At 44.2% G+C, this 22,980-nt stretch overlaps 2 protein-coding genes across 3 annotated transcripts; one reads left to right on the top strand and one right to left on the bottom strand.

The window, feature by feature from the left end:
• The first annotated feature begins 536 nt into the window (after positions 1-536).
• On the top strand, positions 537-14,657 carry Osbp (oxysterol binding protein). 2 transcript variants are annotated; one of them, XM_088256463.1, is made up of 9 exons: positions 537-768; positions 4,673-4,729; positions 6,271-6,694; positions 6,766-6,925; positions 11,477-11,595; positions 11,672-11,761; positions 11,838-11,900; positions 11,998-12,890; positions 14,200-14,657. In XM_088256463.1, exons 1-9 carry the CDS (start codon positions 626-628, stop codon positions 14,546-14,548), a joined length of 2,298 nt encoding a protein of 765 aa, XP_088112589.1. In that variant the 5' UTR covers positions 537-625; the 3' UTR covers positions 14,549-14,657. The 2 variants fall into 2 exon arrangements, with proteins under 2 accessions (XP_088112589.1, XP_088112590.1); XM_088256464.1 differs by lacking the exon at positions 4,673-4,729.
• A 351-nt stretch (positions 14,658-15,008) lies between these two features.
• On the bottom strand, positions 15,009-22,620 carry psidin (phagocyte signaling impaired). Its single transcript, XM_088256462.1, has 6 exons — positions 22,481-22,620; positions 22,109-22,333; positions 18,072-18,812; positions 17,599-17,991; positions 16,418-17,292; positions 15,009-15,705 (listed from the first exon to the last, which is right to left on the bottom strand). Exons 1-6 carry the CDS (start codon positions 22,545-22,547, stop codon positions 15,415-15,417), a joined length of 2,592 nt encoding a protein of 863 aa, XP_088112588.1. The 5' UTR covers positions 22,548-22,620; the 3' UTR covers positions 15,009-15,414.
• Between the last annotated feature and the right edge of the window lie 360 nt (positions 22,621-22,980).

The raw sequence follows: 22,980 nt of genomic DNA, 5'->3' as shown, positions 1-22,980 counted from the left end.
ACATGGACCATATGGAATACACAAGCTGCCTCCCAAGATCGTCTGTCGGCTGTCAGCGCCTTTACATATTATCAAGTCAGGTTCTCGTCCTGAATTTTAAATGAGAACTCTCGACGAATTATCATTAGTACACGTCCTGGGCGGCGAGAACTTGATGCTGAGAGGCAAATAGCAGCAGCCAAATTAGTTTATTTTTTAGAAAAAAGCGGGTGAAATTAGCGTAAGGAGTTCACGGTGCCTATACAAAAATTTTAAACTTAAAATATTGGCTTTCCTGTAGAAAATTACCATATACTTGTTATGTAGTATTTATATGGGATTTAAGCAATCGGATACCAAAATAGAAAAATAGGGTCCGAAAACTTGGGTTTGGGGGGTAAACCAAGAGAAGAGTACGGAGAGAACATTTCAATTAGGTATCCAATTCGCTGATCTAAACCATAGACACCAGAAAGAAATATGTATATATGCATATGAGTGAAAAGGACAAAAACCATATGACATAATGAAAGATGAAGATAATATTATTCACTTTTAGATGTCTATGGCTTTAAAAGTAGTATGGTGGACGTGGCCTGCGCTTAGTATGTTTTGGTAATATAATTAGTAAAATAAAGTCGCAAATATGTCTGACGCGGCCCCTACCAAGAGTGCTCCCGTCCAGGGAGACCCCGAAATGAAGGGCTGGCTCTTCAAGTGGACTAATTACCTAAAAGGATATCAGAGGCGATGGTTCGTCTTGTCCAATGGGGTGCTGTCATACTACAGGTACTCGTTATATCGTAGATTAATTGTTTACTAAATCGATCTCCAGAGTGGCTGTCATACAGTTTACGGCATTTAATCGATATTATAAATATGATTTTATTGTAAATTTCGTTCTTCGATCGCTTGTTCAGTCTGATTTGTCAACTTTGGCTCGGTCGAAAATGTCACTCGGCCGTACTTGTCAATGTCATCATAAACGAGTCTTGCATAAGTGAATGGTGAATCAGTAGGCAGACCCTGTCGATCGTATGCCCTTATCGCCACAGCACTCGGGAGTCGGCGGGCGCGCGAGCCGATATCTCGGCGGAGTGTGGCATGTTGCATGGGTCCGCACGGACGTTAGCGCGCGCGAGCTGATGCTGCAGAGATAAGCGGCTGCGGACGGAATGCGGCACGACCGTAGCATGTTGCATGACCCCGGGCGGCTCGCCTCACTCGACACCCTCTCTCCGCTCTCGGGCCAATGCTGATGCTTACTATTATTGCTATAGTGAAATAGGCGGGTCCGAAGTCGCACCCTGACCAATTCGGTGTAATGAAGATATGGTTAAACCGAATTTGTATATGTATATAAAAATAAACAAACATTTTATGTATGAATAAGTGATGTTCAAATTTTGAAATAAGGATAGAATGCAGGGCTGAGATAAGCATTATCGATATAGTTAAGAAAGGTGTGTTGAGATGGTTTGGACATGTGAAACGTATGAGTGAGAAAAGGACGGTCAGACAAATTTATGAGGCGAATTTAGTTAGAAAATGAAGCGAAGGAAGACCGAGGAAAACTTGGCACGATCAGGTATGTCAAATACTTGAAGGCGATGGGGTCAGGAGTCGGAATAATCGGCGGGTGTTTATGAGATATCTAATGTTTGCAAAGACAGAGTGGTGTGGCGTTTTATTTTCTCTGCCTACTCCCGCGGAATAGCGGAGAGATGGTAAGTTAGTAAAATCTTACCGCTGCTGTGAAATAAATTTATTATTCCCAAAACCAAACAATCTTATTACGGTAGGGACTGACCTCCACATTTCGTCGTAACGTAACGCCGTAACATCGCTCGCGGCGAGCCGGTTCGCTGTGCTGACTGCGAATGCTCGCACCGTAACGTGTTACGTTACCTTTTAGGTCTTGTCTGTTTTAGTTTGTCACGGGGTTTTAGTTTTATATTTTGTCACACCCGCTTTAGAATGGAAGTGAATATTGGGGATCGTGATATGACGGTCAAGGTCGAGGTAGACATGCTCATTATTAGCACAAAAGCATCCCACAATTAAGCAGGTGCTACTTAGAAGCGTTTGTACTTTGTTAGAAATAAGCATGTTTATTTGGAGTAAGCTCAAAAATCGCCAGTCGTTCGATTTCCGCGCGTGCTACCTGCAGCGCGGTCGGAAGAGGGCGCGCTCCGAGTTCGCGTTCAGTAACTCGGAGTAGCGAGTATGCTTATCTCGGCTAGAGAGCATGCTCATAAGCATACTCTTTATTAGCGCGTCTATCTGTACCTTTGGGTTGAGATTTTACTGATTCCTTTTGGCATTTAATAGTCGATCTTGTATTCTTCGGCATTTTGTTAAAAGATTTATATTATCCACTTCGTGATGGAATTGCATTTTTAATTTATTATTAGATTAAAACCAATATTTTTAGCTTTTCCACTTTTTTTATTTGACCAGCGACCGGGTTTCGTCGTTACCGACATCATCAGACTGGTGATGTCGGTAACGACGAAACCCGGTCGCTGGTCAAATAAAAAAGTGGAAAAGCTAAAAATATTGGTTTTAATCTAATAATAAATTTTGTTAAAATTTCTTATATGGGTGTCTCAAAAGTCTTCGAGTAGATTTTCAAAATGATTATCCAACCGTCTGCACCCGATGGTGCTCAGCGCACCACGTTAACTCGACGTTCGCGAAGGCTACTTGACCAGTCCCGCGCTCCGCATTCTCACATCTGAGAATGGAATATATTCGATACGATACGCACGACTGTAGTGAAGGAACTCGGTGGCTATGACTAAGGCACTCGTGTTTGCATACCCGCACTCGTACAAGCTCAAGTAACAGTTGTGCCCCGACAATGTGCATGATCAGCTTCAAGTTATTTTTCCGTTTATTTCCTTTTTGAATGTCAACAATTGTACATTTGTACTAAAGTTGGGATGTTTAGTTCCGGCGTGTACTCTCCGATGTGGACTGCTTTCAGCTATCGGGAAACAGTGGGTCTAGATAAACGAGTGGCTCGGAGAGGGCAAAGAGAAGGGGCCAACATTTTGACTTCTTTACAATAAACGATTGCTAACCGTTTCAAATGTTTCACTTTCGAAGCACATAATTATAAAGCAAAAACCTAGTAAAATACACTTTACATGTTCAGTGCGTTTAAAACGTTGTCCATTTTTTTCCAAGAAGACCAACATTGTAGTTAATTTTTTCATTTCCTATCGTATCGAGTATCGATGATTATAGCCATAGTTTAAAAATATTTCAAAAGGCATATGTATTGAAGAATCTTTTTGTAAACGTCTCTCGCAATTTACAATCCTTGTTTGAAAAAATGTATAGCCGAGTTTGTAACTAAGCCCTACGCATCTTGGAGAAATGTTTTGCCCTCAACTTTATACGAAGTCACCAAATAGACCTCCCTCGGTGTGTCAGTGCTTCCTATATTGGACTTTCCTCATTTTAATTTAACTCCTAAGTGACTTCAGTCTTTCTCTTTGCCTCGATCCTCGCTACATCGCGCATCACCAGCATTGTTCCGCTTCGGCTCGATGTAATGCACGCGCGCGCGTGAATAGTAATCAGGACTGGCGTCTCCTGATTCCGGAGCCCAGAGCCCATACTCATTACCTCTCTGGACGCCAAGATAGAAGAGTTTACAATATTTAAATTATAATACGCGATCACTAATCACCGAAAAACTAATACCGGCAACGCTATAAAACGCTTTGTAATAATAATAATAGTAGTAGCAATATTCGCCAATTCAATAAATTAATGGAGGTTTTCCTAAAAAAATAACTCGAGGCTGCTTTACAATGTACAATTGAAAGTAGCGTACAAGTGCGTACAATTATTTTAAACACAAACGGAATATTTATAACTTATTTGATACACGATGATTGCTTTCGGGGTTTTTACATAACACGTAGCATTTATAGTGTGTAACTGAACTTATCGTGTAGGATTTTAATCGATGTATAATAATAATGATGTCACGCGGAGTCATGTACGTACGTAGTATTGCGAATGTGTTAGGATTATAGATAGGTGTAATGTATGTATCAGCTCGGGTTCTCGAAATGCGGAACAATGGAATATGTTATACCGCGACAAGCTGGCAATTCGCAACCCGCTACCGATATCGCCTGTCACCGCCGCCACCGCCGCCACCGCGTCACACCGCGGAGCCGAAAGATAATATTAATTCAATTTTTATATATTCTTCTCTTCGTCTCGTCGTGTCACATGTAAGACATGTTCTTAGCGATATGACGTCCGATGATAAAATTAATAGGTCTTTCTCGTGGTAGTACACCGTCATCGAGTCAGGTCAAGAAAATACGTAATTAAAAAAAAATGCATAAAGAATTGATCTCCTAATACTTACCTATTCTGATCGAATATATCTATTGCTGCCAAATTACACGCATTTTCCCAATATACCGACATGCCTTACTAGGCTTCCAAGCTTCGGTGATACTTATTTGAAATATAGTCCGAGTATAATAGATGCGCGTGTAATTAGCAGACTTGCACGAAATGTCGCTGAAGTTGTAGGAATAATTAGGATTAAGCTTGACATGTATGTGCGTCCGACGTCCGACGCTTCCCCGTGACGTGTGGAGGACGTGTGGAGGACGTGTCGCGTGCAGCGTGCAGCAGTCCGAGAGTATGTGTGTTGTAGGTGTGCGGGCCCCGTGCGCGCGCTGTCCCTGCGCCGCCAGCCGAGGCCTCGCCAGCGGTGAGTCTTCCTCCGCCTCCTACCTTCCGCATTCGTAGTCATCACTCACCGCGCACCATTCTCCACCAGCTGCCGTAACGCTTTTATTCCATTTCCACTTCAACTCTGCTTATAGATGTAAAACAAACAGCCTCAAAAATGGTAACACAAAGCTTACCTTACCACCGAGCTTCTCACCATATCTCGGTGAACCCTGGATATCTTTAATCCGATTCACTGTAGACAATAAGGGCAACGTTGAATCCGGAACCCGTAAACGTACGTACGAATAATCTGTAAAATTCAAGGAGCTTCCAGAAGCTGATTTGGAAGTAATCCGACATGTAGCCGATAGTCGTATTTAGGCGATCGAAGCTTCTTGAGAAAAGAGACACGTATGTTATATTTCTATTGCTTTCTCCTCATGGATTTGTAAATTAATTCCGCGTAAATGTATTCGCGCATCTCAGTCGAGAGTAAAACTTCAGCGAGATCCTAATTTCTAAAGAAGTTTACCGAATAAATGTACCACTCGCTTCCGTTCGATACACATTATAATAAAAAGGGCAATTTCCGGGAAATACAGATACTTTTATGATAATGATAGTAGAGAGATGGCTGCTAGTAAATATTAATACGGTATGTACTGCGTACAACCCGATTAATTCACACACATCTTACACTGCACTCGTAATATAAATGTATGTTTCTTCGACGATTTTCTGGTGCTGGGGTGGGTGAATTTGTAGGCGCCGTCACGAGCGACTACCGAAATCTACCGAACTGTTAACGAGGGCCCCATTTATTAAAGTATCGTCGCAAGTAACTCGGAAAGGTCCAGCAACCGACCCTTTCTCCTCCCCTTGTCACGGGTCCCTCGTCTCTGGTGTCGCTATACTTATACGGCTTCACCACTATAACACGATATAATTCTGTATTTTAGTTTGATAAAGGGACTCTCGATAGCTCACCCTTGGTTATGTTCTTTTATTTATAAATTGAAGACATTTTTTATTGCTGTAGTAAGAAATATCGCTACTTGCATTTTTTCCTAGATGCGTTCTAAGTTGTGAGAAGTGCGAGTGCATGGTGCATGAGTAGCTGCTAGCTGCGGTCATATCGCATTATCGGCACGGAACAGGATAATGTATCGGTGCCTGATTTTCCCTCCCCGTCAGCCAAGTCGGTGTGGGTTCGCTTTATTCCATCCGCCATGTCGGTGCCCGGTGCCCGGTGCCTGGTGCCATTCGTCATCCTATTCAATTTTGTACTATTATTTATTTTTTAATCACATCTCACTATCGACAGATTAAATCGTCGATTTAGGTACTGGGCGGGGGTTAGAATGTAGAGATAGAGCGTTTGTGCACTACACGGAATTTTACCGTTCGGCAGTCCTGTTTTTAAAAATAAAAGCGACTACGACAGTTTGAGATGGCCAAAAGCGCAAGACAATCATCCGTTTTATCAAGCTAATCGGACTGCCGGACGGTAAAATTCCTGTAGCGCACAAGCGCCCGTAGAGTGGTAGTACAGCGTGGCGCGGTTTGCTCGATGCGCAGGAACCAGGCGGAGATGGCGCACACGTGCCGCGGCACGATCACGCTGGGAGGGGCGCTCATCCACACCGTGGACTCGTGCACGTTCGTGATCTCCAACGGGGGCACGCAGACGTTCCACATCAAGGCGGCCAGCGAGGTGGAGCGCCAGAGCTGGGTCACGGCGCTCGAGCTGGCCAAGGCCAAGGCCATCCGGGCGGCCGAGAGCGAGGAGGAGGAGGACGCGGCGCCCGCGCCCGCCGAGGAGGCCTTCGCCGCGTCCACGCGCGAGCTGGCCGCGCGCCTCGACACGCTGCGCACGTGCGCCGAGCTCATCGGCAAGCACGGCGCCGCGCTGCAGCGCGCGCTGGCCGAGCTCGGCCGCCAGGACGAGCAGGTGGCCGAGCGCGCCACGCTCTTCCGCATCGCGACCAACGTCATGATGAACGTGAGTACCGCACCGCGCCTTCCCGCCGCGTACCGCCTGCGCACCCCGCACTCACGCGCGCCCTGTTGCAGGCCTGCCAGGAGTACCTCACGGTGGCGCGCGCGCAGGGCAGCCGCTGGGGCCGCCTGCTGCAGCACGAGCGCGAGCAGAAGCAGCGCCTGCAGGAGGTCGTGGAGCAGCTGGCCCGCCAGCACGACAACCTGGAGAAGAGCGTCAGCGGCCGCCCGCCAGGTATGTGCATACCTCCGATGCCGTCTGTTCTCCTCCGTCAGTTTGATGATCTTATTATTTGCAGGCAGTGTTCACAAAAAAGTTGAGCACTTATTGTTTTTACAAGCTTAAGAACCTCGTAATAAATTGTGCCTTCGAAATCTAACCAAATACATAAATCACTTTTGCGTTCACTCGGTCACCGAGTGCTTTTTTCTTAACGCATGTGGTATCCGTTCGTCCAATAAATAAATCAAATATCGCCAATTTCCGCATACTCTAAAAACTTGCTTTTGGCACTCGTGTATGAAAATCACACAATTTATGCGATGAGGGCTACAAATAAAATAAGTAATGTTTTAGATATTTTTGTAAATACCCTATTGAATTTTATTAAAATTTATATAGCGCCATTTTCGTGGAAAACCTCAAAGGCGCTTTACAATTTATATTTTACACTTTCAAATAAGAAAATCGTTTGACGCTTGTAATTCTCGTCACATGTGCGTAAAACTCGCATACTTATTGTTTATTACGCTCTCCCTTTATCTAGATAAAGCGAATGTAGATGGAGCGCTCGGCTCGCTGTACTCACAATACGAATGTTCGCATCGTAACGTGTTACGTTACGACCAAATGGCTCCGGTCAGTCCTCACCATTAGAATGGCCCTGCCGGGTACGAATGTATTTTCCATTTTTGAAAGCCGTCTTATCTACACAATTAACTTTAAAAAATGTATTCTTAGCGCAAATTGTACGTGACTCGTTCGCCATCACAAACGGCATGACTAAAATTCCCGATAATTCACTCGTGAAAAAAACAACACGCGTGTCATAATATCAACAATCGGTGTTTGGACTGTTTAACACCATCTTATCACCGCTCCGTAGGGTGAAGAGTAATAAGAATGTAGATTCCGACGTAAGGCGGACTACATCGCAGTCGCCAGCCGCCAGCCGCCAGCCAGTAGCCGGCCCGAGACCGTGCGTCGCGTGCAGTAGGCCGAGAGCTCCTCCCCCTCCCCCTCCCCGTACCATCACGCGGTATTATTACATCTGGCGAGTGAAGTGCGAGCGCCGCCCGAGCCGCGGCCGCCTGTAGCCAGTAGCTGTCAGCGTCGCGTGACTCGAGCCAGGAGCTAACTGCGGCCGTACGCTACACCGCACCGGTGCCGCAACTCGTCGGGCGGTGCCGAAGGTCGCGAGCACGCCGCTGGCGGGACCTTGGAGGAACCCGCCGCTGGCGCCGCGCAGGATACCTTCCTCCCCGCTAATACTATCGGCGCTCCAAACTGCGGTGGTGAGCGACGACGCTTCCGCGGATATACATTTGAAAATAATTCATTTAAATTAGGTTATGTTAACTCGGAGCTTTAACCTCTAAGCTGCTCGATTTCGAGTGTCAAACTTTTCGTCACCTGCTGGAGTATTTTACATTACAATATTTTTGACAAAAAAAACATATTTTTTGTAGTGAAACTTTCGGAAGTCACTCGGATATCTATTATAGATGTTCACAGTACACAATTCACTTTACTTATTTTGTTTTTATAGTGTATTTACACCAAAATATTAACATTAACGGACTCGCGGCAGAAAATTTGGCGGTTGTATAGAAGACACGGCTGTCGTATAGTCCATCCGTTGCGTGCGCGCAGTTTTTTTTTTAAATGCGTTATTTTAAAAAATAAATGTAAATTAAAATGAAATTTAGAAAAGTATTTTATATTAAAGTTGATATTAAAAAACGGAAATGATTAATATATCGAAATTTTGTGAAAATCTTCAAAACAGGGATTAGAACAAAAATGTATTTAGCATGTGGGACATCAAAATTATGTGACTTTATGCCTTTTCTCGCGTATTGGTAATGATCGCTTTCACCATTTTTGTTTTCAGAATCGTTGTTTCTTATAAAAACATGATATTTTCGTTATTGTCGTATAAATTTTAAAACGTATAGACATATTTATGACGATAAAAGTTATAACATTAAAAAAATGCTTCCAGTATTCGAAGCATTGCACGATAATACATATAAAAAAAATTGTACAAAAATATCACAAAACACCGTGTCACACAATCACTTGTTAGTTAATTATAATACCCTTCTCGTTCCACACAGTTGATAAATATAATAATTATGAAAAAAGTTTATGATAATTTAGATCGAAAACGTTATAACCCAGACTTTTTTTTAGATGTTTATTTTCGCAGCGATTTAAATTCTTATTAAAAGTTTAAACGCGGCCGACGTTCAAACTAGTTTCTTTCTGAATTCCTATAAGCGCATGATATATAAGATTGTGTTGGAGTAGAGACGACCATGTAGCAGAAATTTGAGAGTAGTTTCAATTTTTTTTTGCGAAACATACTGAATAAGAATATTACTGAATACGAAACTTCCCCTTACAATTTCCTGCATTTGACACTGGCACGCGCGACACAAATAGCGTGTTTTCTTTTGTAACTAATTTTCGGAATTCGAGGTTCTGTTTTGGGGTCGTGTATTATTTCCGTCCACGCTGAAAATACCGAATTCTCATAACCAAAATCCGCGATATATTATAAAACAATAGGACTCGGATTACATGTTGTATTTAGACCCGCTACGCAGTGGGACACATAAGTAGGAATAATTCGGTAGTTGCAGATAAATTAATTTAAGATTGAATTATATTGCAATACATTTTGTTAACGATAAAAGATAAACTGAATAAAACTACAACTTTTCACTACGCGGCCGACCGCCCGGCGGGACGCTATAGATGTACAGTGAGCTTCGAATGTCGAATAAATTCAAACAGTTATAGCTCTGTTAATTTTAACCGAACGCCAAGCAGTAAACATTTCGATTTCGTGTTTCAAATTTTTATTGATCACTGTACAAAAATGGTATTCTTGAATCACGTTTAACAACCGATTTACTAATATCACGAAATTCGTTCAAACGCATCCACGCAACGGCTAGGCTATACTAAGCTGATGACAATATCTGTCATTATTTTTACGTGTGTGGTGCCTGACGAAGTTAAATTTATTGAGTGATTGATTTTTAACAAAATTATATTTTTTCATCAAATATTGGTCAGGAATGAAAAAGTATTGATTAATTTAAGTAAATAAACGACCACAATAATAATAGTCGAAACTGTATTTTTCTACGATTTAGCAAGTTAAACGTTACATTTTTGCTGTTTACATAAATTCTAATAAAAAAAAACGTTTTGTCATGCGTCAAGTGATGTAAATCTTGAATTGACAAATAGAGAAACAAATACACCAGAGACAATTCATGAAATGTCGCACAGGTAGGTACTGATAAATTATCATTGGAAATCTCGTTAGGATGTCGACAACATTTTAGGCATCAGGGTTCAGAGAACCGGTAATTTGTAAGAAAATATTATGATTTTTAACTGGACGACAGTAACATACAGGGGCTGAGGATGAGCCTAACTTTTAAAAAAAAATTCCAGTATACCTTTTTTACAATTTTAATTTTAAAGGTAATTGTGAATACACAAGGTCATTTATGAATTTTGAAAAATACAAAAATAAATAAGAGCCTTTAGAACATAGGTTTCCAAAGGGGGGGCCCCGGAGAGAGTCGAGGGTAATTCTGGCCCTGAGGGAGTACGGGAGCCCTGGGAACAGGGGCCACGAGATGCTAAAATTTATAACCTTATAAAATTTCAAAGTGTTTTGTTTTTTTAAAATACCTTTCTGAAATAACAAAATACACCCATAGTTTTTGATGATTTCACATCAAGTTCGTAATTGAAAATACATCAGGTTCATCTTTCACGTTTCTCAAGGATTATTTATAAAATATCAATTACTGAACATTTTAAGCGTCCGCATATCATAAGTGTCAGGTTGTGGTCCCGTGGTTAGTGTCGCGGACTCTTAAAAAACGATCTCCTGAAAAATCAAGTTTTTTTTATTTATGACGTTGAAAGGAGTGAGCAATATGTGATTCAAATTATGAAAAATTTCAAATATAATTTTAAAATTGAAAAAACTTGGAAAAGTAAGAAAAACTAACCTAATAATGAAAATTTGGCTTTAGTGTCTGCCTTATACTGGTAGCTGGTAGACTATGGCTAAATTACAATGCCAGTTTTTACATTTTGCAGTTGGATATCGTTTAATGATCGATATAGGTTTAAAAATTATACGAACTTTTTGCCAACAATATCCCACCCTGTATTAGAAATTCCAAATGAAAATCTCACAGCCTGGGAATTTATTTTATTAATATTTCTATACGTACATATACCAAATTTGTTTTAAGATTTAAATCAACAAGTATTTCAAGTAGTAATTTCAGTCATTATCGTTATTGAAAGTACTCCTGTTTTAATATTTAGCATTAGTTAATCTAATTTAGGTAGGCGGGTTTTCTGTCCTAATAACCAATAATAAAACTTTTGGGTTTTAGTAAATGATTCATTCGTTACGCAATATATATTTTTATCTTCCAAATGATCATAAATTGTAAAGACTAAATAATATATAATATCAACTAGATTTTGAAAAAAGTTAAATAATACATTCGTGTTTTGCAGGAAGTAGCTCGAGAGAGAGTGAAGAAGAAGAGGAACACGAGTTTTATGACGCACAAGACGGAGGCTCGTCTTCTGACATCGCCAACAGCGACCCCAACTCCTTCATCATCAAGATTCCCGTGAGTTTCTATATACTCATCGCTGCTCTATACATTACCGCTCCGCGTTTATATCTTACTCCATACTAACTTTCAGATTAAAGGAAATCACCGTAAGAATTCTTCCTCCTACAACGACGAAAGTTCCGAGGGTTCGGAGACAGAAGCCGTAACGGAAACTCAACAGGTAATGTACCATCTTCCTTTCTCTCTCCTGTTTCCATATTCGAGGTAAGTTTAAGAAATGATTTACTTTTGCACAGGTGCTGTTTGTGTCGGAGCAGAGGCGACCCGACGGAGTGGAGGCCGAGGCCGACACCAGCAAGGTGAGTAGTCTCCCGTGGCGTTGGTAGGGGGCAGGCGGCAGGCGCCACTGCGGCGAGTAGAGCACTGCCTCTAGTGACCGCCCTCTGTGTGTTGCAGGCCTCGCACGTCACGCAGCTCGCGGGGGCGCCGCGGGGACGCGCGCGTCGCACGCGCATCCCCGACAAGCCCAACTACCCGCTCAACCTCTGGTCCATTATGAAGAACTGCATCGGCAAGGAGCTGTCCAAGATCCCCATCCCCGTGAACTTCAGCGAGCCGCTGTCCTTCCTGCAGCGGCTCACGGAGGAATTCGAGTACTCGAGCGTGCTGGACGCGGCGGCGCGCTGCGCAGACGCCACGGAGCAGCTGGCGCACGTGGCCGCCTTCACCGTGTCCTCGTACGCGACCACCACGCACCGCACGGGCAAGCCCTTCAACCCGCTGCTGGGCGAGACGTACGAGTGCGACCGCACCGAGGACCTGGGCTGGCGCGCCATCAGCGAGCAGGTGTCCCACCACCCGCCCATGGTGGCGCAGTACTGCGAGGGGACGGCCGGCTGGCGCTGCTGGCAGGAGTTCACCATGACCTCCAAGTTCCGGGGCAAGTACCTGCAGATCATCCCGCTCGGCAGCGCCTACGTGGAGTTCACGGCCACCGGCAACCGTTACAAGTGGCGGAAGGTGACCACCACGGTGCACAACATCATCGTGGGCAAGCTGTGGGTGGACGAGCACGGCGACATGGACATCGTGGGCGAGGGCGCGGCCACGGGGCTGCGCTGCCACCTCAAGTACGTGCCCTACTCGTACTTCACCAAGGAGACGCAGCGCAAGGTGACGGGCATCGTGAAGGCGGCGGACGGCAAGCCCAAGTGGGTGATCCAGGGCCACTGGGACAGCAGCATCGAGATGGCGCCCGTCACCAGCACCAACGCCGACTCCACCGTGTGCAAGACCGGCAAGTTCTTCACCTCGTGGCAGAGGGTCTTGCCGCCCGAGGACAGTGACAAGTACGTACCGGCTTCTCGCAAACACAACTCCATTTACATATTATTAATTAGGAAAATTTATACTTTATTGCACTTCCAAATGGCGTTACTCCTAATCTACTCATTTTTTAAGTGAAACTTTTGTATAAGCGGCAAGGCAAATTGGCCTTGATCAGACAAAAAAAATAAACGCTTAAATGTATGCTCCTAGCATTCTGGTTTATATTAGATTGCAGTGGTTACTGTTAATCTCATCAAATATCATAATCTTTTATTAACACATTAAGTGTTAACGAAATAGATATATTTTTATATATTTTCTCAAATCATTTTAAACAATTAATTATTTCAATAAAATTCACATCATTTTCAAACATAGTTCTTTTATCATAAAGTTATTAATTACAAATAATATATTTTAAAATTAGGTGCAAAAATTACTAAAAAATTAGGTTATCAGTTAATATGAATAGAAATGCACATGGCACCAATGCACTGGGCTTACTAAGCACGAGAATCGGTGCAGGGAAATATCAATTGGAAAATGTTCAGATAATTATGACGGTGGCCATTTATTGTCAAACAATTCAAGGGTTAATGATATGATTAAACTCATTAATGAAGTCTTATTGGCTTAAACTATTGTTGGGAAAAGAAGTAGACAAAATGCCAATGATTATGAGTGGTGATTTCAACATCAACTCGGATGAAGCTCGACCGTTGATAAGATTTTCGAATGAAAGATTCAAGTTAAAAATGAACCGGAACAGGCACTATCATCGACACAGTATGCTCTCGTTATTTAGAAAAATGGTGCACTTTTTCCAGCCAGCAGCATATTTGCATAAACAAACATTAAGCAAAAGCGCCCCAACCCGGGTCCTGCTCGACAATAATTTTATCATTTATTATATTTCATGTTTTTTTCTTATATATACAGTTGATTCCGTTGAATCAGGAATTATAAGTTCAATAAACCAAACCGAATCCAAACTTTAACAATGACATATTTTTCTTAAAATACGTATATTTAATGTATTATTAACTTAATGGACAAAACAACCATAAAGTTAAAAATACAAAAGTAGAGTCCAAAGGTTCGTAGAATTTGGAATTCTACAAAATCAGAATAATGACCGGCTCCCTTCCATTGCCTTTCTGCGTAATAACATTGACCTGATTACCTTCTTTTAATTAATCTCCTGGTTATTCACAGACACAGCCGGTTCTTCATCTAATTCTCGATGTTTTCATCGCATAATAAATTACGATCTATTTAATTTATCCCTTGTGGAGATTACGCGATGTGAGATGAGGCTGCGGGTTGCAGGTACTACGGGTTCACGGTGCTGGCGGCGCAGCTGAACGAGGCGGAGGAGGGCGTGGCGCCGACGGACTCGCGGCACCGGCCGGACCAGCGCCTCATGGAGGAGGGCCGCTGGGACGAGGCCAACAGCGAGAAGCTGCGGCTGGAGGAGAAGCAGCGCTGCAAGCGGCGCGAGCGCGAGGCGGCGGCGGAGGCGGCGGCGGCCGGCGGTAGCGCTCCGCCGGCGCCCGAGCGGCCCGTGTGGTTCTCGCGCCACCACGCGCCCACCGACTCCACCACGCACGTGTACACGGGCGACTACTGGGGCTGCAAGGAGCGCCAGGACTGGAGCCGCTGCCCCGACATCTATTAGAGGCCTTACCTTGTCCTACAAATGCTAAATTATTGTTAACCGTTTTTTCTTTGCATTCGATAAATTATGTTAATAATTAAATGTTAATAAAATAAGTTCCAGAAACAAATTTACTATTACTATTTCTTCCTTTGTAGACTTCTCCGAGAGTCTCGAAAAATATTTATACAAAACATGAACAATAATAACTATTGCAGGATTTATATATATCAACCATATAAGTTTCCATACCAATATTTACCCTATTTACCGGCTCGTCCGGAGTGTAGGGAAATGAAACCCGGTTAAAAAATCATCAATTCATTAAAGATGGAGTCATCTTAATTTCCATGTGCTAGAGGACGGAATCAGCAATGGAATAAAGTTAGATTAGAGTCAGTCTCGACCGATAACTTTGTAATATAGAAGTTTAACTGTTTATCCAGCTAACGAGTGTCGGGACGAAATATAAAACTACAAAAACATATCAAATTGTTTATTAACACTCCAACTTAGAAAAACTAACAGCACAATAAATGGTTCCGAATAGAGTATCAAAATAAAAGAAAATCTGTACAATACTTAGATACACATTTTGAATTTGAGTTTTGAACATTCTGACTCCTATTTGATAGTAGAGCAGTTAATGAAAGGCAGTAAGCGATGCGGAAGTGTAATCACCATCACACCCGCAACACTTGGCACTCCTCAGTGTCAGCACATACACGCGGGAGAAACACAGAAATGAGCTCAGACTTTCCCACGATTTTATTATCTCCGATTCCTTACAAACTAATGACTGTCATCCGCACTCTTAGAAAATATTTACAAGGGTCTCTCGACACTAGCGGGTGGGAGACGGGGGAGGGGGGAAGGAGAGGGGGAGGCTACGTGAGGGCCGACAGGAACTTGTTCTTGTCCTTGATGAGTTGGTGCAGGCAGGCGAGTGCGCGCTGGTGTCCGGCGGAGAGCGCGGTGGAGTGCGCGTGCGTGCCCAGCTCCGCCACGCCCCAGGCGAGCAGCGCGGGGCCCAGCGCGCCCAGCGCCTGCTGCAGCGTGGCCTGCAGCGCGCCCGGGGGGCCGCCCGCGCCGCTGCGGGGCGCCCGCCGCGTGCCCTTGGAGCTGCGCCGGCTCAGCTCCCAGCACTGTCCGCACACAACACACAACACCGACACCACCTGACAAGTGTACATACAGAAACATCAAAATTTGTGAGCTAATTTAGACAACTAAATACCAAATACAGTGGAACATTTCATATGGAGGAATTTGCAAGTTGCTCCCTTAACGGGTTACAGAGAAAGGGCAAGTCCCTTTTTCTTGACATTCACTAGTGAACCGGGACTTCCGCACCAGGAGAGCTTGTGAAAGAGTGCAGGTGAGAGCTGACCACCGAAGACCACGTTTTTCACAGCAAGAAATTATGGAGGAGAACTTGTTAATGGAGAAGGAGGAAGTAGCGGAGCAACAATCTTCTAGCACAATAAGAGAAATGTTGAAAGCACGGGAATCGTACATCAAGAATCATCACCCTAATAAGGAGGTGGCTATTCTTGCTACAAATTTATTCAATGCTGAGACCAAATTTTGTATTTTGCCAAAATTTTTAAATATGGGCAAAAACAAATATTTTTAACAAGGATTAATTATTTGTCCTCATTTACATTTTTCAAAAAAAAAATTCTAAATTGTATTTCAAATTGTTACTCTCATGCGTGACACTAGCGTATTACTTCCTCATTTTTAAAATATTTCGTATCCAAAACTTCTCAAATTCACGGTGACTTCTTGTTGAAGTATTTGTGATTATAAAGACCAAACAGTTTGCGATAAATTGTCCGCACTGTGAGATGTGGCGCTAATTTGTCCTCAAATCGAATAACAACTTACCTCGAGTAAGTTGACAACACTCTCCATGGTGTCTCTGTGTGTCCAGAGCGGGTCGGGGGCGGCGAGCTGCGCCGCCAGCGCCGCGCTCGTGTCCTCGTGGCAGCGCCGCAGCAGGTCGGCCGCGAGCTGCTCCTCGGGCGCTCCCCCGCCCACGCAGGCCAGCCCCGCCTCGCAGGCCTCCAACAGCGGCGCGCGCAGCAGCGCCAGCAGGCGCGAGGGCAGCGGGCCCGCCGCCGAGTGCTCGCGGACCGCGCCCGGCTGTCGCGCGCGCGCCTCGCCGCGCAGCTCGGCCAGCCGCGCGCGCCGCGCGTCCAGCGCCTCGCGCGCGCCCTCCGCGCCCGCCGCCACCTGGTGCGCGGCGCGCAGGCCCTCCAGTATGGCGGAGCGCAGGTGCAGGAACTCGCGCTCCTGCCGGAACTGCTCCGCGTCGGCGGCCGGGTCCCGCGCGGCCGGCTCGTCCCAGTGGCGGCTGACCGCCGTGTCCCGGTTGTCGGAGAGCTTGTCCCAGTCGGGCGGCGGCGGCGCGGCGCCCAGCGCGGCGGAGGCCTGCGCGGGGCTGCAGGCGCCGACCAGAGCCAGCTGCGCGCCCTCCAGCTCGCACCAGGCGCGCGTGAGGGAGCCGTGCAGCCGCTCGCGCCAGTCCATGAGCTCCTCCAGCTTCATGAAGGAGCCGAACTTGTAGGAGAAGGTCAGGTGGTCCACGCTGTCCTTGTAGCTGTGGGAGAAGAACTTGGCGGTGGCGGAGTAGGCCTCGCGGGCGAGTGCGAGCAGGCCGCAGCGCGCCAGCTGCGTGCAGTGCAGGTGGGCGAGGGAGTCCAGCTGCACGTGCTTCACGTCCAGGGCCTCGTGGACCTCGTGCGCCCCGCTGCCGCACCCTGAAACAAGCGACGCTCTAATTACATAAAAGGAATAATTCATAAAGTCAGTTAAAAAATTACCAAATAAGACTAAAGACAATTTGCTAATTGATATGAGTAAATAAGAAAACATCACTTTTGGCAAAAACTAATTTTTTAGGTTTGGGAAAATTAAATATTGCATTATCACACGAATATAAGGGTATTTGGCACATCGACATAATGTTACCAAACACCCTGTATATTCAAACAGTCCTGTTGCGTAATTATGGCATGAGTCTAGAAGCCGGAAGTAATCGACGCAATGAGAGGTAATGAGCTCACCTAGTATGTGGTAAAATTTTATAGCCAGCAGTTTACAATGATAGTCGCTGGGATTGTGTTCCAGAGCGGCGTGGAGGATGCGCAGGCCTTCGAGCAAGGGGGCGGAGGCGCCCTGCGAGCGCGCCTCGGCGTGCAGGCGGTGCGCGGAGAGCGCGGCTGCCCACGGCGCGTCCGGCAGCGCGCGCGCCGGCGCCCCGCAGCAGGAGCGCAGCTTGGCCACCGTGAGCACCCGCTCCGTCTCCTCGGGCGCCACCGCTTCCCCGTCCAGCGCCGCCGCCCACTCCGCCGTATCCACCAACTCCAGATACGGCCGCAGGTCCTCCGCGCAGCACGCCTTGTGACTAAATTTGCGGAAGTAATCTAATAAAAGGCCATTCGCTTCACCCAGAAGATCTGTAAACGATATTCCCAACATTAGCGTCAGAACGAGGAGCATTGTACGCATTCTCGCAGATTTATAACGAGTAACTTACTGGGCGCATCTATGTTTTGTTGGCGAAGTCTCTTGTAGAGCTCGAGGCGCGCGAGGTAGGGTCCGCGCAGCGCCCGGCCGCCCTCGGCGCTGCGCAGCACGCCAGCCAGGAAGGCGGCGCAGCGCTCGGGGCTGTCATCCGCCTCGGCCTCCTCCGCCGGGCAGTCCTCCTCTTCGCGCTCGCCCTCGCCCGCCATCAGGCGGAAGGCGGACTCGAGGTACAGCAGGTAGAGGTCCCAGCGGTCGGGCTCGGCGCGCAGGCGCGCGCGCGCCAGGCGGTTGAGGCGCCGCCAGCGCCGCAGCGCGCGCAGCGGCGGCAGCGCGGCGCCGGGCCAGTCGCCGGGCAGCAGGCGCGCCGCCAGCGGGCCGCGCAGCAGCGCCAGCGCGCGCTCGTGCTCGCCGCGCAGGCCGAGCACGCGCAGGTGCAGGCGCAGCTCCTGCTCGGCCTCCAGCCGGCCCTCGGCGGCCAGGCGGGCCAGCATGCGCGCGGCCAGGTCCAGCAGCACGGAGCGGCGCGCGGGCTCCTGCGCCTGCGCGCCGCGAGTGGCTTGCAGCACGATGCTCACCACGGCCCACAGGTAGTAGGGGTTCTTGGGGCTGTGGCGGTACAGGCGCATGGCGGCGCGCTGCTGGCACTCCAGCGCGCCCACGCGCACGTACGCCATGAACAGGTGCGTGTGCAGCTCCTCGCTGTCGGGCTCCTTCTCTACGGCCGCCTCGTACGCGGCGCACACCTTTTCCACTGCAACATCACTCCCGCTACATTACATTACCGAGAGTGAAATGGGAACGAAACGACGAGAAATCAGTTTTTGATTTTGAGAAAAAATTCTTTATAGTATGTATTCTCCATTTATTGCGATGTGTGAGGGATGCCGTTAGAAACACACACTAATGTTTCAAAATGTATACATCAATTTTAAAAAATATAAAATATTTTTATATTTCACTCTGATTGTTTATCAAATTTAAACATAACTGCCACTTTAAAATACGTACAAGTACATTAAATATCCAGTCATGACGCGATTCAATTCAGATCTTGCACACATTTCTCACATGTTGCATGACAAAAATATAGTCATATAAAAAACAATAAACATAACCAGGGTCATCTCATGAACATATATAGGGGAGAGGTTCGTACCTTGGGCCGCTTTTTTTTCAAAGTCTACTCAACATCCCTGATCCTTTTTGACTGTGACTGCTAATCAACACAAAAAAATAAAGCCACCTGAAATCTTCTTAAGCTCTTTCGACTAATGGTAAAGTAAATAGTGTTTTAGTATTAATCAGTCTTGAAAAAGAAGTGATTAGCTTCGAAACCGGTAGACATTATAATTAAGTTATAATAAAATATTTATAGTGATTTTAAAACTAAGCTATATTTAAATTTATGCATTAATTTTTAAATCAAACACAGATTTTTTGAGTCTACTAAGTTGTATTTTATTAACAAAAACACATAAAAATTAACATTGTGACAATTGTTTCTAGTTGTGCCTAGTTACGGCATTTTCAAACAAATGTAAAGATCAAATGGACTGACGGTTTATATACTAATATGATTTTTAGTTTATACGTTAATATGAATTTTACGGTTTTCGACGTATCTGACATAATATATTGTCTTTTGCTAGGGGTGATTCTAACATTATACGTTTAATGTGGTTCATAAAGATTTCGGCTAGTAGGGGACTAAGTGGACTTCGCACATCTAAAACTAGACTCTCAATTTGCCAACCACTTAAACGAAAATAACCATAAAATTCATGTCTCAAAGAAACCAATTCCATTACATCAATATTTCAATAAAGCAAAGGTCAAAAAATTAATATATTAGAGCAATCAGGAATTAATAAGGATATAAACAATCCTAATTTTAAAATTATTAATGGACAAACCAACCTTATATCTTCACTACTGCTAAACATATTTAAATAGACTGTTATTGTACATCATCTCTCTCTCTCTATGTAAACGCTTGCATGATGCGTTATTGATAAACTAATAATTTTTAATAACAATTATATCTACACATACATTCAGCACAGTAACAAATAATATTACCAACAATTGTATTTAGCTTTAAAACATTATTTCTCTAAAAATTGCCAGGTCAATAAATTCTTCCTTTCCTAGAAAATAAATATAAGGGTACGTACCTACATCCCCCATTAGCTACTGTTGTCTCCCATTAATTATTACTGCGCATGTTAAAACTGTCACATAGAATTGTATAGCTACATTTCATTTGATCTTCACATTCGTTTGAAAATGCCATAACTAGGCGAAAAATTTGTCACAATATAATTTTTTTATGTGTTTTTGTTAATAAAATACAACTTAGTAGACTCAAAAAATCTGCGTTTGATTTAAAAATTAATACATAAATAAAAATGGAGTTCTACAAATTAAACACCAAATCGATAAATATTTAAATTATAAAATGAGAATCACAAAGTTATTGTCTCAAATATATATTACATACAATAACAACTATTGTAGTTTCACTACGGTCAAAACATTCCTTCACATTGTCATTATTGAAAAAATGTCAGACTCTTCAAATTAGCCAAAATTGGTCTAAAATCAGTCGACATAACTCCTGTAGATACACGAGGAGTTGCAGACCCGACCCGGCCCGGCACACTGGCCCAATCTAATGTTAACACTTAGAGTTCTGATGCGGAATTTTGGACCGACATTCAAACCTGTTTTCATTGTGTCTGATAAGGAAGTGTTAATTTGTGCAAATACAAATACTCGCAATACCTACAGTTTATCTTTTGTCCGAGAACTGTAATTCTTCTACACTCTACAATATATAAAACATAGTATGCATACTCGAGTTGTCACTTGGTGGCTACCCAAATGCAAACAGTTTTGTTACACATATTTAAAAACTGTTCCTTATTTGCACTCGATGGCGTAAAATGCGTCATATTTTCAATCCTCGACAGATACGCCACATTCAAAAAAAACAATTTAACTTTTGACACTGAACTCATTACCAGCCAATATGATTGAGTGACAATTTGAAGGAGTTTGAGAGGTCAAAAAATAGGGGAAGTAAATAATAGTACAGTAGAAGCCGGTTTTAATGCGCATTCGGATTTACTGCGGGTCTTCTTTTTTGTCCCCACGTCTAACACATACAAGCGCTGCAAAGTCAATTAAACAACGCACACATAAGCTACACGGTGATCTGCGGGCAGTTAGTGATATATTTGGAAAGCTGGAAATTACTAAAGATATAATCGACCAACGGGTTAATATCGACAAAGATGAAATGGTCTGTCACGTCCTAACATATGAGGATATAGTCAAAAATGTAAACAACGAAACAAATTTAGAGAAAGTCAAGGAAAACCCGCAATATGAGGCAGTTGATGTATCAAGAAGCAGTTCGAGGATTAGAGACTGCGATTGGATGGCTAGAAGCCCAATAAAAATCATGAAGTAAGGTTTCCCTGTAAAATTCTATTCTCAAAAAAATCCTCAGAAAAAAAAACCCAAACAGAATACTGATTTCTATTTATATTTTATACAAATAATAAAGATTTTTTTTTTAAATGTTTAATTCTTCATATAAAAATCACAATTTTGTAAAATTCATTTATACCGAGGTGTTCATATATCACGGGTCAGATATGCCCCCGCAAACCCGGGTTATAAGTGACTTCCGCTGTATTAGGTTAATGGTGAACCTTAGAACCAAATATTTCAATGAAAACTTAGCGATAGCGAGATCTATTAATAAAAGGATTATTAGGTGACTTTGTACTGACCATAAACAATCTTTCAAAATCAATTTCCAAAATGGTCATACACGAAGAGTATTGCGGATGTAAAAGTAACTGATGAAATATTGACGAAGGCGGTTAGGACTGTCAATTGCTTTCAAGAAATCACCATGACAGTATTAATGAAAACATTTGGATGTTTTCGTCCATATAAAGAGGTTTCTCGCAGTAGTGACAGTTAGGTTATGTTCGCTTCCGACACCACTGAGGATTCGCGTCTGGCGGTACTCACGCTGCTGCGCCTCCCGGTAGCAGATCGTCATGACCTGCAGCGTAGCGTCGTCCACGGGCGCCTCGGCCGCCAGCGCGTCCAGCGCGCCCAGTGCCTCGCGCTCGCGCCCGAGCCGCCAGCTCGCGAGGCAGCGCAGCGCGCGCGCGCACTGCAGCGTGGGGGACTTTTTCAGCACCTTCTCGATCTCCTGCAGCGCCTTCTTGTTGTTGCCGACGTCGAGCCAGTCTGCAACACACAACGCGCGATCTGACAGCTCCGCCACACAACCTTGCCGCTCGCCGGCATTCGCCGACAAACTGACCAAACTTAACTATGTAAATATTCCACATCGAACTAAACTAAACAACTCGCGAAATACGAAACCATGTTTACCATATATCGGCCGTAATCGGCGCTCCACCACGCAAGTGTCGTACACATGCTGCGACTTCGCCGCCATTTTTTTTACCTATTTAAAAATATAAAAAAAACTTTTCCAGAGGCAGAGATCACGGAAAACCATAGAGGATTAAATTTCATGAATACAAGTACATAGCTCCATAGATCCGCTTGCTTTCCGCAGACTGACAGCGCTATGGCGGGCTTTTTAAATATTTTGTAAGGTCATTTAAAAATCTACTATGTGTTTTCTAATAAAATTACGGTTAAAATTATCTCATAATAGTAATACAGGAACCACAAATAAGCCGTTCACACAAATAGCACGATATAACTCGTATTCGATATTATTTTATAGCGGCAGGTTCTCGCAATAGCTACTAACTACATTTTGTAAATTAAATAATTTATAATCATTTTAAACAATAAATACAAACCTATAAATTACGAACATGCACTTGTTGGTTCGTTCACTATTGGGCAAGACAAATTAA

This window comes from Brachycentrus maculatus, unplaced genomic scaffold, assembly GCF_059751285.1.
Source record: "Brachycentrus maculatus isolate JH-2025_06_01 unplaced genomic scaffold, ASM5975128v1 h1tg000061l, whole genome shotgun sequence".
Taxonomy (NCBI): domain Eukaryota; kingdom Metazoa; phylum Arthropoda; class Insecta; order Trichoptera; family Brachycentridae; genus Brachycentrus; species Brachycentrus maculatus.
The sequence above is the reverse complement of the archived record's forward strand: the minus strand, read 5'-3'. Positions and strand labels throughout refer to the sequence as shown.

Bases quoted from the DNA above. Each gene is read 5' to 3' on its own strand.
- Osbp (XM_088256463.1), top strand. From the start codon at position 626: ATGTCTGACGCGGCCCCTACCAAGAGTGCTCCCGTCCAGGGAGACCCC. The intron at 6,926-11,476 runs GTATGTGCATAC...CGTGTTTTGCAG, and splicing joins CGTCAGCGGCCGCCCGCCAG to GAAGTAGCTCGAGAGAGAGT. The intron at 12,891-14,199 runs GTACGTACCGGC...TGCGGGTTGCAG, and splicing joins CCGCCCGAGGACAGTGACAA to GTACTACGGGTTCACGGTGC.
- psidin (XM_088256462.1), bottom strand. From the start codon at position 22,547: ATGGCGGCGAAGTCGCAGCATGTGTACGACACTTGCGTGGTGGAGCGC. The intron at 17,293-17,598 runs GTGAGCTCATTA...CGCTTGTTTCAG, and splicing joins AAAATTTTACCACATACTAG to GGTGCGGCAGCGGGGCGCAC. The intron at 15,706-16,417 runs GTAAGTTGTTAT...TACACTTGTCAG, and splicing joins GTGTTGTCAACTTACTCGAG to GTGGTGTCGGTGTTGTGTGT.